The sequence below is a fragment of the Berkeleyomyces rouxiae genome (assembly GCF_048999995.1).
Source record: "Berkeleyomyces rouxiae strain 22BRR77 chromosome Unknown BrBRR77_ptg000005l, whole genome shotgun sequence".
In the NCBI taxonomy this organism is placed as follows: domain Eukaryota; kingdom Fungi; phylum Ascomycota; class Sordariomycetes; order Microascales; family Ceratocystidaceae; genus Berkeleyomyces; species Berkeleyomyces rouxiae.
In genome coordinates this window covers 1,065,019-1,079,947 of record NW_027396495.1, presented here as the reverse complement: position 1 = coordinate 1,079,947, position 14,929 = coordinate 1,065,019, and the positions used below count along the sequence as shown (strand labels likewise).

Here is a 14,929-nt window from a genome sequence, read left to right as displayed (position 1 = left end):
CAAAGCAAGAGCTTGATACTGGGTGATTTAGCGTCGTGTTTCAATGTGCTCGTTTACCCAAGGACTTCAGATGAAAGGGCGAGAGAGACTGCTCGTGATAGCATGGCAGAAACATGCAAACATATTCGTGTTTTCTGTCGCTGGAAGTGACTCTTGGTCGGGTTTTCGCGAGAGGGAGACGATGGAAGCAGTTGCAACTGCAGCTATGTATGTATGTACATACATACGAATGTACACATGTACCGTAACTACGTAGCCAGTTACTTAGTTACTATTTGCTTTTGCTCTTTCTCTTTGTCGTCGCTGCCCATTTGTTTTAGTCACATTAGCAGAAGCAGCTGCCATTTGTTATTGGTGCAGCTACTCCCCTAGCCAGCCGGCTCACCCCCTTAAAAAGCCAATTGCAACCTTGCAGCTCTGCTGCGAGCAAGTACAATTGACTAGTGTTAGTTGTACAAGAGACATGCCCACACGATCACTGTTCCTGCGAAAGGTCGCGGGACATAGAAAGCAAGTACATATGTATGCACATATTTGCAAACAAGCAGACGGCCTCAACGCAAAGTGTGTCTAGCTATCTGTTGCATCGTGGGATCTAGGGCTTTGGGGTCTCAAATTCGATTGCACCTGCTCCTCTGCTCTGCCGCTCCTGCTCTTGCCGCCGCTGGCTGCTAGTTAGTGCTCCTGCCTTTCCTGCTCACTCCTGCCATGCTTGGGCCTGCCATGTCATTCTGTCGAGTCGACCGACATGCCTCAGCAATCTAACTCGTCTTAGCTCCAGCGTCTAGGTTGTCTTCCTTTCTGTCTGGCAATACCCCATTCAGGACTGTTTAATTCCCTTCCCCCCTTCTCGCTTTCCTTCATTTTTTGCCAGCTCCTGGTTCTTGCCTTATCCTGCATTTTCCCTGTTTGTTCCTGTTCCTGCTCCTTCCTTGTTGCAACGCAACTAGCAACTACTGTCACCTTCGTCTGCTTCCTTTTCTCCCCGTTCACCCCTTGTTCTCTCTCTTTTCTTCTCTTCCTTTGGTCTTCCTCTCTTCTTCGCGTCCTTTTTGTCTTTTTCCTTTTTCCTGCTCTTCTGGCTTCGTCAATCTTTTCGGTGTCATTTTCTTTTCTGTTTTTCCTTCGTCGCAACAAGCCGGACTTTAGCCTCCAGAGCCTCCTGTCGCGTCTTCTCTCCTGCTCTTCCCTTCTGTCTCTGTTCTCCTACGTCCCTACGTCCATTCTTAATCCCCCCTATCAATTCGCCGCAAAGACCCTCCTTGGGGCCGCCAGCATCACTGAAAGCTTGCCGCAGAAAAAAAGACGTCTCCCTTGAAATTGCATCGCCCCTAATCCAAGATTCAGACCGGATTGAACGCCTGTCTGTATCGACTCTTAACGACTATCCAAGCTTCCGCTGCCACATCTTCACGATCACGCGACAACGAGACACCTAATAGATTAATATTCTACTTATATATAATTCACAATGGCCTCCAAGGTGTGTATACTTCTCCGCGCCTTCGGCCTCCGCTACGAACCGCGTTCTCAGCACATCAAGTCGCTAACAATCCAAACCACTACAGTTCCTGAGAGAGTACAAATTGGTTGTTGTTGGTGGTGGTGGTGTCGGCAAGTCTTGCTTAACCATTCAGCTCATCCAAAGCCACTTCGTCGACGAATACGACCCAACAATCGAAGGTTTGTTTACCTCCTGTCTTTCTACCACATGTGCCGTTACGCACTCTGCCACTGCTCACACGACCCCTGCCTGAGCTTGGACGACACGACAAACTGCCAACAAATACACTCGACGTTATTGCGATAGAGCTAGTCAACATCTGTCGTCGATTCGCCCACGTTGCAGCCACAGCGCAAGCGACTTGTGCTTTCATTAATGCCCCGTTACAACCAAGCCATCGATGATGCTTACGTTTGCACTCCGCCCAATCCGCGAAAATTTACTAGGCGTCGATCCTCTCCTCTTGCTACAGTGCGCCAAGTCATCGTATTTCGGCTTCTATGACATTTTCACCGACATTGAAGAATAGATTTGCAAAAATATGAATTCATCAGCGGCTCATGCTAATTCTTTGCTCCCTTCACAGACTCCTACCGTAAGCAATGCGTTATTGATGACGAAGTTGCGCTCCTGGATGTTCTTGACACCGCCGGTCAAGAGGAGTACTCTGCTATGCGCGAGCAGTACATGCGCACCGGCGAAGGGTTCCTGCTAGTATACTCCATCACCTCACGTCAGAGTTTCGAAGAAATTACGACTTTCCAGCAGCAAATTCTCCGCGTCAAGGATAAGGACTACTTCCCAATGGTAGTTGTTGGCAACAAGTGCGATCTTGAGTCACAGCGCGAGGTCACTCGGCAAGGTAAGCTTTGAAACTCATGCAACACACTATTGTTACCCAACCATGTCCTTTTGCTAACCATATTGAATAGAGGGCGAGGCATTGGCTCGTGGATTCAACTGCAAGTTCATTGAGACTTCAGCCAAGCTGCGCATCAATGTTGAGAAGGCTTTCTTCGACATCGTTCGCGAAATTCGCAGATACAACCGGGAAATGCAAGGCTACTCTACCGGAAGCGGCGCAGCTGGTGGTGCCCATGGATCCCCCAACGACATGGATGTCGATGATGGCAACAAAACCTCCAACTGCTGCTCCAAGTGCTTACTTATGTAAGTCGGAGCTGTTACCAAAAGCTGTGGGATAGTGAGCAAAGATATTTATCACGCCTTCATAATTATCTTGCTCCGTTTCATGCCCGGGCATGTCATTCTGCCTCGTCTGCGTCTCCTCCAAACTTGTATTAGTCATCCGAACGCAACAGTGGACGAATAACTGTTGATGATATACGCTGCCAGCCGATAATTGATTATGCGAAAGCAGTTGAATTCATCGATGGGAGAAGATGAGCTACAGAGGAGTGTATTTTCTGCACCCTACGGTGTTGACTGGCTGGTTGGTATCGATGATCATTATGACAGCATCTTGCAGTTGTTTTTTACGTGAGAAGAAGGTGGCTGTCGACTTAAGCATACGATGTAACGCAGTGGGTGCGTGTTGGCTCATGGGTTGCATACTTGCAGGCAGTATGGTATGACGAGAATAGGATCAGTCCTCTTTCTCGGGGTTAAACTTTCTTGGTCGGTCTTTTTTTTTCTTTTCTTTTTTTTTCATTTCGTTTTGTCTCTTTTTTTTTTTCTTTCTTTTGGGTTGTTCTATCTCATTCCCTTTCTTCGTCTCCTTCTTTATCTTGACCTCTCCCTCCCCAATTCTCTTTGTCTTGATTCCCATTTCCTTACTTCTATCTGTTTCTGAAAAGAAGGAGAGAGACGGGATAAATCATCTGTCCAACCTAAACCTTACCGATACCCTTGGCACACCCATTCCAATATCATTTTATAATCTAACAGGAGCCGCGATTTCTGATGCTGTATAAGTGAAGTTGTGTTTCAATGCCGTCATTCATCTATATAATCACGATCCTTTTCTGGGGGAAATTCTGTCTGATGTCTGAGTTTGCATTGGTTTTTGTTCAGGATCTGTGTGCCACTGCTTTCGCCGTGCATAACTTCGTGTAACGGTTACACGAGAAGATGCACGTCTAGTAGAAACTAAACACATGGTCGGAGGTGCATGTGGCTATCAACAGGTGACTATGGAGTGGTATGAGGATGAGTGGGATCTATCAACGCGGCGCCACATACCAACATCCACGAAGTTGGTTCCTGTTCGAGGGTTTGTATTCTATTATGTAGTTGTCTGTATGTGCATGCTGCTCTTTTTTTTTACGGGGCGGGTGCATTCAAATTTCGGTACATCAGTGTATTGAATACTAGCTAAAGATAAAGCAGGCCATGTCGAGAAATGGCTGACTACCGGTATTTTCTGCAAGTATGTAGTATGGCCGCCTGATTCAGAGGCATGTCGTGTACTTTGCTTCACCAGACGCCGTATCCGTCTCGATGAGCGACGGCTAGTGGTTCTTTCTCACGCGGGGCGGCTAGAGGCGGAAAATTTCCACGGCTTTCTCGAGGTCCTTGACCTTTTGTTCCAGGTTCTGTCGCTTCTCGTGAATGTCGAAAGGCTCCTTTGTGATGTATGCCAGTTTCTCTGGTTCCAGGAGCATCACCCACTCCTGCGTGAAGAGAAACAGCGGAGAGTCGGGGCTACGAATGAGGAAGTGCTCAATGGCCTGGTTCCAAATGTTTTCCATGAGGCGCAGGACGGCGACGGAGTAGTATGATTCAAGCCTGGATTCGATGTCCCGGACTGTATGAGTCGCTTTGGTTGATTCATGACTAGGTTGGGCGCTAACGTACAAACCATTGTATTCCATGTGTAGATTTTCATTATAGCGAATCTTTTCGTCATTCTTTGCACACAGTTCTGTGTACATTGTATTGTAGGCCCGATTCAAAGTCTGCAAGTCTCCAAGGCGCTCAGCCTTGAGAATGAACTTTGCCTGCTTGAAAGCATCACCATAGCCACGAATCATCTTATCTTCGAGGGTTTTGATAAGCTTATCGGCAACGTTCTTTGAGTGGCATACGGCCTCGAAAGAAGCAGTAATGAAGTCGTGTACAGCGGCCACAGCCTGCGCAATAAATGCCCGGCTTATGGTTTCCCACTTGGCGGTTTGCTTGAAAAACACTTCCGAAATAATGCTACCACTGGCACCACCGATTTCACGATTGCGGCTTTTTCCATAGACATCGCTGATAACTTGAGAGATTCCGGGCTTAGGGAGTCCCAGATCTTCCAACTCATCAACAAAGTCCGCAATCCACCTGAAACGTTTTATCAAGTCCCCAACAAGATTGTTGACGGTAGTGGTCTCGTTTGTTTCTTTCGTATCCTCTGAATCAGCAACAGGCGACGTGTCATGCTGGTGAGAGTCAGGCTTTTCACCTAGTTGACCTTGGATCTGTTGTTCAAAATTCTCCATTTTCCATGTGTGACCCAATGATAGGAGAGTATAGCGAAAGCTACTACTGAGATTCATAAGGTTGCTCAGCAGGCGTAGCCGAGAGTCTTGAAATTCGGATCGCGAATTGTAATTAGCAAGCAAGGCATCTCTTGTTATAAACTCAATCTCTTTAGCAGCGCGACCCAGTAGCTGGAGCTGTTCCTTAGGGGTATTGCAAGGGGCACCAAACTGCTCAAGGTTTGTTTTTGCCGACTTGAGATTGTCCTTGAGCTCGCGAATCAAGAGAGGAAACTCCCTTGATGCAAGTTCTTCGAGAAGAACACCGAGACGACTTTTCAAAGCGGCAACTCCGAGACGCTGTTTAGGAAGCTTCTTCCATGGATTCTGCTTAAAAAAATTGTCTAGGCTGTCAGTGCTGGGGATCACGGAGGAGTTTTGATCATCAGCTCCACGGTTGCGAACAAGGTAGTATCCAAGTGCGAGCTGATGTTTGTCACCTCGAACAAGCGCACAAACAGCATTTTGAGCCGACTTTTCGTTCACAAGATCGGGTTTAGTTAAGATGCCGAGAGTACGTTCTCCGTTTGGATCATATTCTTTAGCCAGACTAAGGGCTTCCTGCGTAGCAATGTCGACGTTGGATGGAATGACGGCAAGAATGATAGTACGTTTGTCGCGGATGTAGTTGGTGACGATATTCTTTACGAGGATAATATCTTCGGGTGTGGTAACACCCCCGGCAACTCTGAAGATACCAGGGACATCGATGATAGTAAGGAAGTCCTCATCAGGGCCACAAATTTCGATTTTTAGGATATCCTCCGAGAAAACAGAACCCTTTATCGAGATTTCATCCATGGAAATGCCCATGGCTTCATTGACCTGAATATTGTTAGAATACGACTGGAAGCCTATAAAACTCGCAGAACATCATACCTCATTGAGAATCCGGGGAAAGCTTTCTTTGAATTCGCCTTGGCTCAAGGTTGGAGGAGAGAACCTTGCCAGCTTTTCAATATGTTCAGGAGTAGAGTGGGGGGCCGGAATAATTGAGATATTGACTTTGTACGTGTTATCGCGTCTTGAAGAAATCTGAGTTGAATAGCGCGTGCAGAGTTCAACGTTGCGTGGGAAGGGAATTCCAGAAATGCTCTCTAGCAGCGAAGACTTTCCAGAGCTCTGGTCTCCAACAACAACAAGCTATGATTTTCTGTCAGCTAAAAAGGCCGTGACTAGAACCAAGGGGAAACTTACCTGGGGGAGGCCGACATGCTGATTGATATTCAGCGCTCGGAGGCTATCAATTTGTTGAGTAGAGCTTCACTACTCAAGTGAGGCGTAGGTGGACCATCTGCCATGATGAATGGTCGTGGAAAGACGTCCTGGGGAAGGTGAAAGAGATTCAGTTGAAGTAGTGACAGGAAATGAGCCCCTGATGAGCAGATTTTGGCGTGAAGGGAAAAGAAGCTCAAGAAACATGAAGTGGGAATGAAGGTGTTAAGTGAACCTTTTTGTATAGCGCCAATGATCTTCATGACGCAAGCTGTATGAGATTAACGAACAAAAGAATATAATATCAATTTGATCGGTAGTTTCATCTAGACAAGGCAACTGATTCCAAGATATTAGTAGGCAAACACATAAAAACGATACTCACTACCTTTTTCAAACACATTAGGCAATCCGCATGGGATTAAGAAGCAAAAGCAAAAAAAAGAGTCTAGACATGATAATCGGAGCATGGATGAGGATGTGCGATACGGCTAGGTGGAAAATCTGAGTCTGAAGTGATTAAGAGATATTGAACGGAACACGATTATGTACATTATTATGGCTATGGTATGTGCTTCCATATTGCTTGTTTTGGATAGAAAGAGGTAAAAGACATGACATAATGAGTGAGTGGTCGTGAAAACTGTGTAACGTGGGAATCATGAAAATAAGGAGGGAAGATAGAAGAAATCAAAAAAAGAGGCGGAAAAAAAAGAGGAAAAAGAAGGTTCCAGAGCAGGTGGATGGGGGAGCAAAGATATTGAGGCCCTCAAACGCGGGATACCAAAGCTGCTCTGTTTACCATAGACTGAAAACTGATATAATACCAATTAGGAGGAGAATGCAGTTAGAGTTAGGCTGAAGTGTAGATGCAGCTGCAGTTTCAGGCAACGAAGAGTTTGCTGAGCCTGCATTGTTGCCTGTGCCATTGGGGGTAGACTCAGATGATGTTGACACAATTGCGTCAGGAGTGGAAGAAGAGATTGCCCCACCATCATTTGAAAGTGAAGATGTGGCGTCTGAAGTCCCGGTTGATGAGCCCTCATCAGCGTCTGATGTATCCTGTGCTGAGCTTGTGGCTTCGGTCACCGCTGAACCGTCAAGCGTTGGCGATGCTGCCAAGTTCCCAGTTTCAGAGGGACTGCTAGATACTCCATTTTCTGAAGTCACCGAAGAGCCGATTACAGCCGAGGTTGAGCTGTCACCAGCAAGTTGGGATGAGGCCTCCGCCGTGGAAGAGGGGCCAGTCAAGGAAGAAGAGGATGATGCAGAAGCAGAAAGTGCTTCAGCTTGGGCGATGACGCTTGAAGAAGACTCTATAGCCAGAGCTGGAACTGAACTACTGGTGGCAGTGAAGGCGACAATTAGAGAGGTGTCTGTGTTTGCGGCACCCTGGGACGATGTCACTTCAGAGACTTGAGCTTCTGCCAAGATTGTCCCCGCAGTAGTGGATGCGGCAGATGCCGAGGCAGCTGAATCAACGTCGCAGTAGTCCAAAAACTGCCTCATCGCATTGTTCAAGTAGTCCTTGCCATCTTGGGAAGAACTAGAATCAGCCAAGTCGTCAATGCACTCCATGCATTGGTTGTAGGCTATAGTCCAGGCAGATTGCTCTTCACAGAGTTCAGCGACCTTGCCGATCTTCTGAGCCTCCAAAGTCGCTTGGTAACAGTTTCCAGATCTAAGACATATCGCGGGCAATGTATCCTCTCTTTTGCGAAGAGGCGCCCGGATGGTGAGGAGACCCCGGCCGTAAGGTCGCGGAACAACCAAGGGCTCAGAGCGCTGCACTGCAACAGTTGTCAAAGGATACCACTGACTGAGAGTAGCCTGAGATACGTACTGGTCCGTCCGAGTAAAGGTTCTGGTGTTGGTTCCATAGACTTTGGTGATAACTTGAGGAGGCTCATAGACATCATAGCTAAGTCCGAACACCTCAGGGTTAATGTGGAAGTAGCCTGGATTCTGGGGAAGACGTCCATCTTCATAGATGGCAAGGTTCAGCTCGGGAGCAGGGATACAGTTTTGAGGCTGGCAGACGTAGTCCTTGCCAGGAATATCACCCCAGAAGTTGCAGGTATTCGGTTTGGGGGGACTGCAAACATATCCAGGAGGGCAACCCCAAGTGTAACTGCTCTTGGGATCGTAAGGAATCTTGATCGAAGAGTCTGTAGGCGCAGGGCAAGCTGTAACTTCTTCAACCACAGTCAAAGTCTCGGTCAAGGCAGGTTGAGTTACTGTGACTGGAGCTCCAGTGATAGTTTGAGCCTGAGTAACCGTAAACTGAGGAACAGTCACTGTTTGGGCTTGAGTTACTGTTATTCCAGGGGCAGTGACAGTCTCAGCCCAGGTAACTGTAACAGGAGCAGGAGTGATTGTGACAGCCTGGGTTTGCACTGAAGTGGCAACGCTAGTCACCTCTTGAGTAATCAAAGTAGGAACAACATCAGTCAGAGTTAACGTTGCTAGCTCAGTAGTCCACGAGACTTCGGTCAGCGTCGTGCAGAAAGAAGAATCAGATTCGCAGCTAGGGACGTAGGTAACAGTGATAGGATAAGACTATAGACCTTGTTAGTAAGTGAAATTGAGGTAGCAGTAAAGATACAAGACTTACAGTGAAGACGGTGGATAGAGCAGTTGTGACGATGTCGTGAGTCTCAACCACAATGTTGGTAAGGATTACGGAGTGAGTGACGTCGTTGGTTTCGGTGACGTGGTTGGTGAGGATTCTCGTGTCGACATCCGTGTAAACCTCGAACAGGGTGGTGAAAGCGGTGATGGTAGCTGTTACCGTGACAGTATCAGGGCTAGGTACTGACGTAACATAGTCTGTCTGCTTTTCTACTATAGTAGTCAAAGAACCAGGAATAGTAATGGGTTGAACTATAGTTGTGGGAATGACCTGTGTGGTGACAGTTCCATTGACGGTGACGGTGGTGGTGTGGAATTGAGTGTAGGTGACCCCTTGCTCAACAGTCACGGTTTCCAGAATAGTCTCCCTGACAGCGGATACCACAGTGGTCGGAACAACCTGTGTGACAACGGTGCCATCAGCCGTCATGGTCACGGTGTGTAACTGAGTATAGGTCACGTTGTTATCCACAGTTACAGTGTTGAGGGTAGTGCTCAGAACAGTTTCAACAACAGGAGACACCACGGTCGTCGGCACAACTTGAGTGATAACAGTACCATCAGCAGTCAAAGTAACTGTGTGGAACTGGGTGTAGGTGACGTTGTTATCGACAGTCACGGTGTTCAAGGTGGTTTCTCGAATAGTTGACACCACGGTTGTCGGTACAACCTGTGTGATAACGGTACCATCAGCAGTCATGGTGACTGTGTGGAATTGGGTGTAAGTTGAGTAGTTTTCCACAGTCACAGTATTGAAAACAGTTTCCTCCACAGGAGATACCACGGTGGTTGGAACAACCTGTGTGATTACCGTACCGTCAGCGGTCATAGTAACTGTATGTAGTTGGGTGTAGGTAACATAGTTGTCGACAGTCACAGTGTTGAAAACGGTTTCTTCAACAGCAGACACTACGGTTGTGGGCACGAGCTGTGTGACGACTGTACCATCGGCAGTAAGGGTTATTGTGTTGAACTGGGTATAGGTGACATTGTTGTTTACAGTCACCGTGTTCACAACGGTTTCTTTGACAGGAGATATCACAGTCGTTGGTACAACATGGGTGACGACAGTACCATCAGCGGTTTTGGTAATGGTATGGAATTGGGTTTCCGTAACACCCTTCTCGAGAATGGATGTAACAACAACAGTCTTGGTGATTATCTCGGTAGTGGGGTAAACAACAGTTGTCGGCACAAGGTGGGTGGTGGCAGTACCATTGGCAGTAACAGTAACTGTCTGGAAGTGAGTCACTGTCGTGCCTTGGCCATAGCCAGGCGTCAGAGTGACGGTTGTTGTCACAGTTGTCGGCACCGCATAGGTAGGAGCAGTGCCCCCGGCAGTAACAGTAACTGTCTTGATCTGAGTGGCAGTAACACCCTGTCCGTAGCTAGGAGTGAGAGTGACTGTTTTGGTGACGGTCTCTGTTGTAGGCACGGCCACTGTAGTGGGAATGACATAGGTAGAGACGGCTCCACCAACGCTAGCAGTAGTAGTGTAGAACTTGGTCTGGATAACGGTTTTCTCAACTACAGAGGTAACTGTCGTAGTTGAGACGTCATTTTTGTAGATGGTAGTGGGAGCAGGAACACTAACAACCTGGGTGACGGTTGGCTTAGCGATGTAGTAGAAGTACTTGGTAGTCTCAAAGGTCACCCATATGTTGTTGACTTGAGTTGTGAACATTGCACACTCTGTATGGTCTAATATGCCAGACATGGGAACTTCCGGAGATGACGGCTGGTTGGTGACGGCGGCAGCCTCCGCATTTCCCGTGTATACGGGCAATTCGCTGGTAGTGGCGGCATGTTCCTCAGCGGTAGTTTCAGCTACAATGGAGTCGGAGTAGTAACTAGTAGCCATGTGAAGTTAGTATATGATCTCAAAAACACGATATCTGTCGAGTACAACTTACCCCTCGGACCGGCGTGCAATTCCGGCAGGCTTTTGCGCCAAAAGGTCTCTGAAGGTGGCCTCATCGGCGTTACCGAGTTGGTATGGGGGCCGCGGGGCCAGCAAAGCAGCCTCTGTGGTGAAAATGGTGGCGGCAAAGCTGCCGAGCAGAGAAAGCGGGAGGAGTTTCATGGCGAAAAAAAGAGCGGCCTAAAAGACCAGAGCAGGTTTTTCGCACCTTCCTTTTCAGACCAGCTCCAAAACAAAACCAACCGGCTTTCTATGGGGGGGAGGGTTAGGGCAGAGAGGCTCTTTCCCATGTATTTTTGCAAAGAGGCTGCGAATCGGTATCGCGAGTAACTGCCCTGACAGTAGGCGAAAGAAGCGGCAATGTCGAGGCAAGACAGCAGTTGCAGAAAACGGTGGTGACACAAGACACCGGCTCGACGACCAAGATGAAAGACTGTGTCTGCGTATCAAGAAAAAGACAAGGGAGCCCAGGCTAGTTTTGATACTTGATACGAGGAAAGATGAGAACGCTGGCGGTGGGGAGAGGAGACACCACGTGAAATATACTAGAGCGAGCTCGCTAGATTGTCGAAATGTACATGCCTCGACACTCTTGGCTGTCGTCTATCCCAACCAAGTTTTCTCAGCGTCCTCCAGCTCTGCGGTGTCAAGACCGGTCAAAACGAGAGCTGTTTTGCGGATCATGGGTAGCTGACCCATGCATGCTGGGACACTGACGGTAGATTGATAAATTCAGGTCAATTATCACATGCATTTTGTGTGAGCTATTGGCGGAGTAGCAGGGGCGGTGTTGCACTATCACTTCTACGTCCGTTGCCCAGAAGGAATAACTGACAAGGCTTTGCTCCCAGCACTGTGTTGTTAGTTGGCGTGGCCGTGGTTAGACCCTGTTCGCCATGTAGCATATCAGTACTCATTTAGACAGAACCTGTCTTAGGCACACATGCGCCAGCCTTGTTGTTTCTACCGATCCCTCACATGTTGTGCTTCGAGAGTGCCACGCACAAGTGTTTTACCCCTGCAATCCCCCAATCACCCCCCATCATGGACATGGACGAGGCGGGACGGAGTGTACAGAAATAAACCCCAGTGCAGGCTTCTCTGAATTTTCATCGCTCCAATCGAGAGCATGTGTATAGCTCGAAGATCGGAGTTGAAAGCCCGGCACAGGCATAAGGCCTCGTTATTTGGTCGTGTTACATGCAATTTGTAGCCCGGTCTGGCTGCACCGCTACCATTCTATGTATAGCCATGTCCGTTTGCCTTTTGACAGCACATACATAGTAGCATCAAGATCTATGCTGGAGCAGGATAAGCTTAGAGCTGTTCTACTTATACAAGGAGGATCCTGCAATACGTCAGCGGCGGACTGTTCAGCTCTGGCACCCGCATACACCAAGACATACCCAGAGCTACGCTCCAGGTATGATTTCAACTTACTCGCAATGTTCATCAACCGCAGAAGCAGATTAGTTTGTATGGCCACGGTTTCATACTCGTACCATGGCACAGAGCTGCCATACCATCGCTCAGTAACCACTCGGAGACTATTACTAGTTAGCTTGGCCTATGACAAGCTGGTGAAAACCAGCATCCAGGGAATTTGCGGGGCAGAGGGTCAAAGACTACGGGATGTTCAACCAGCCATCATCAGGAAAACCAACAACCCTGTTTCCAACAAAGAACAAAGCCCCCCTGTCCGTCAGCTTTATAAATACTTTGTGTAAGACAACCAACTAGTTAGTTGCGCCAACCCGTCCCTCCTCTTTCTAGGACTGCGCCGTGTGAGCTCTCCGTCTTCTTGCATCATGTTCTTTAGTATACATCCTCAAATAGGCGTATCTTCACCAGGAACGCCCACACTTCTTCTCGGTTTGGTGCACCAAGATCCACCCGGAAAGAAATATTTTGGCGTCAAAGACTCTTTACTCCCCAGGTATTAGTCGGGCGATGGCTGACATGCAGTAGGTGGCTTTGTTGGATGCAAGCTTGCAGCTTGAGCTCACTTACACGTTGGTTTTTTCATGCAACAGGCGCATAATAGCTTGTCAACTATAAGCACAGACCCCTCTCTTAGCAGCCGCCACAATAGCGAAGGAGTGGGAGTTGGTGTTGGAAGAATCCTACACTGCATGGGCAGAGGATGGTAGCATTATCTCAAGCTCATAGCTCAAAATACTACTTTGAGATGCACTAGCGCTTCTGGCACGGGATGGATTGGATAGATGGGAGTCGAACGATTTTTCATAACTCAGAAGACATGATATAATTGCACAAGTTTAACAGCTTCTATTCCGTGTCTTTTTGCCCGAGATGTGTTGCTCTCGCAAATGATACCACGGCAGTAGGGCTGGCGTCTGAGTGGTTTGGAAGGGTAGAAGCATACCATCAAATACAAGAGTTTTTAGTCCGGCACAGACCGGACAGGCGGAGAGATTTTTGACAAGATGCACAGTTCAGGGCGTTCGGTTATATCACTGTTGAATAAAAGGGCAGAATATCTTTATCCACAGCTTTCATCCACACATACACCAGTTGCACTTCAGTGCGCAATCGACAGACGCTGTACATATATAACTATGCATCTGCGATCTGCCGCGATTCCGGACTGAGACAAGAAACATAACCATCACTTGCCCCTCCTCTCAGACTCTATTGTGACTTGGAATATTTTCATCAATGTAGTTAAGCAAGAATATGGCTCTCTAGTTATAACATTTAACGATATCTTGGACTGGGACACTCCACCATTTTAGCATCCGGGCGTAGAGCACCCAGAGGAATAACCCAAATGCAACATATCAAAGGTATACAACACTGTTGCATCATCTCAGACTCGTCTAGATTTTGCAGGATCATTTGAGCCGAGAGAAACATTTGGACAGGGTACTCGGTACAAGCTTCTTGGTCCGATGCCAGAGCGATTCCCCTGTATATAGTACGCACTTGTCAACTAGCCCAGACTCGGGGCCTTGTAAGCTAACGAGATATCAGAAGTTGACACCTGGGTTAGAACCATTCTAGATGTCTTTAATTGTACGCATGAACACGCACTATAGTTACACATCTACAAGTATTCACTTGCTGCTCGCGCTACTCCGTGTGCTTGCTACTCGCATTTTCACCAACGGCTATCCGATTTAGAGGCCCATTGTAGTTATGCTGGCAGCGTGTAGCTAGCCACACAGTAGAGCCCTGTGGTGCATGCATGCATATTTGTGTCAGCATGCACATCGGCCGCTAATCAAGCCATCTTCGGCCCTTCACCTCCAAACCTGAGGGGAATACATGATCAGCTAGCCTTCTAAAAATAACAATCCAGCACATTATTAGCATATTTCAAATCATACCAACTGCTTCTTGCCCATAGCCGTCGTGTGCCAAATGCTTCTGCATACAGAGAAGTAGTATATTCATAATTCTACTCTGCCTATCTCTGATCTTCTCTATATGCTGGCCAAACTCATTTTTCAAGAGACGCCCTGTCTGGTGGTGGTGAGAGAGAGCCTCGGCCATCGCTTAAATACAAGTGAGGGGGGGTCCTGTGTCGATCCTTGTAGCCCCTGTTTTTTTGGTTAGCTCAGCCAAGCTCAACCTCTGTGTACATATATGCATACTGCACACATCCATTCCTGTATGTATTTGTCTTGTCTCGGTCGCCACGTCCCATCATAGTCCGGACCAAGTGGGTTAGTGTCAGGGACAACCCCAAATTAAGTCCGTCGTTCACTAGCAACAGGCACGGCCCCGGGGTTCTCCTCGATGTGAGCCCTACTCTAGTCTTCTAGAAAGGCCGTTCTCCCTGGAGAGCGAGTAGTCTATTCAACACTGCTCGCGTGCTGTAGGTTTCAAAACCACAGAGCGTCTTTTAAACTCGCCTGTGCGAGCAAGAGACCTTCGGGGGTCCTTTTGAAATGTAGTTTATACCTGGAGAAAAGTGGTGGGGCTAAGAAGACACACACATGTCCACTTGGATAGGTTGATGCATAGGACTTTGGTCCTCTAACTTGACTCCTCATATTCTCAGTGACTAGCTGCCTGGTCCTTGTTACTTGAACGTTGCATGGCTGAAAGAATTGAGCTCTTTTAGGTGTGCACTTCGCTTCGAAGGCTGGGAAGTTTCTTGTGCAATGACTAACCCTGACTTTCACCTACTAACCCTGCCCTTTGGTCTGT

General features: G+C 47.8%; 3 protein-coding genes across 3 annotated transcripts; 1 reads left to right on the top strand and 2 right to left on the bottom strand.

Annotated features, from left to right (window-relative positions):
• Nucleotides 1-1,471: 1,471 nt before the first annotated feature.
• On the top strand, nt 1,472-2,678 carry BROUX77_005428 (uncharacterized protein; the record flags this gene model as incomplete). Its single annotated transcript, XM_073750301.1, has 4 exons — nt 1,472-1,483; nt 1,569-1,683; nt 2,091-2,366; nt 2,437-2,678. The coding sequence occupies 4 exons, from the start codon at nt 1,472-1,474 to the stop codon at nt 2,676-2,678; spliced, it is 645 nt and encodes a 214-aa protein (XP_073604314.1).
• Nucleotides 2,679-4,002: 1,324 nt separating this feature from the next.
• On the bottom strand, nt 4,003-6,287 carry BROUX77_005427 (uncharacterized protein; the record flags this gene model as incomplete). The annotated part of the gene is made up of 4 exons (XM_073750300.1): nt 4,003-5,811; nt 5,866-6,129; nt 6,184-6,218; nt 6,278-6,287. The coding sequence occupies 4 exons, from the start codon at nt 6,285-6,287 to the stop codon at nt 4,003-4,005; spliced, it is 2,118 nt and encodes a 705-aa protein (XP_073604313.1).
• Nucleotides 6,288-6,999: 712 nt separating this feature from the next.
• BROUX77_005426 (uncharacterized protein) lies at nt 7,000-10,915 on the bottom strand (the record flags this gene model as incomplete). The annotated part of the gene is made up of 3 exons (XM_073750298.1): nt 7,000-8,760; nt 8,816-10,682; nt 10,746-10,915. 3 exons carry the CDS (start codon nt 10,913-10,915, stop codon nt 7,000-7,002), a joined length of 3,798 nt encoding a protein of 1,265 aa, XP_073604312.1.
• Nucleotides 10,916-14,929: the final 4,014 nt, after the last annotated feature.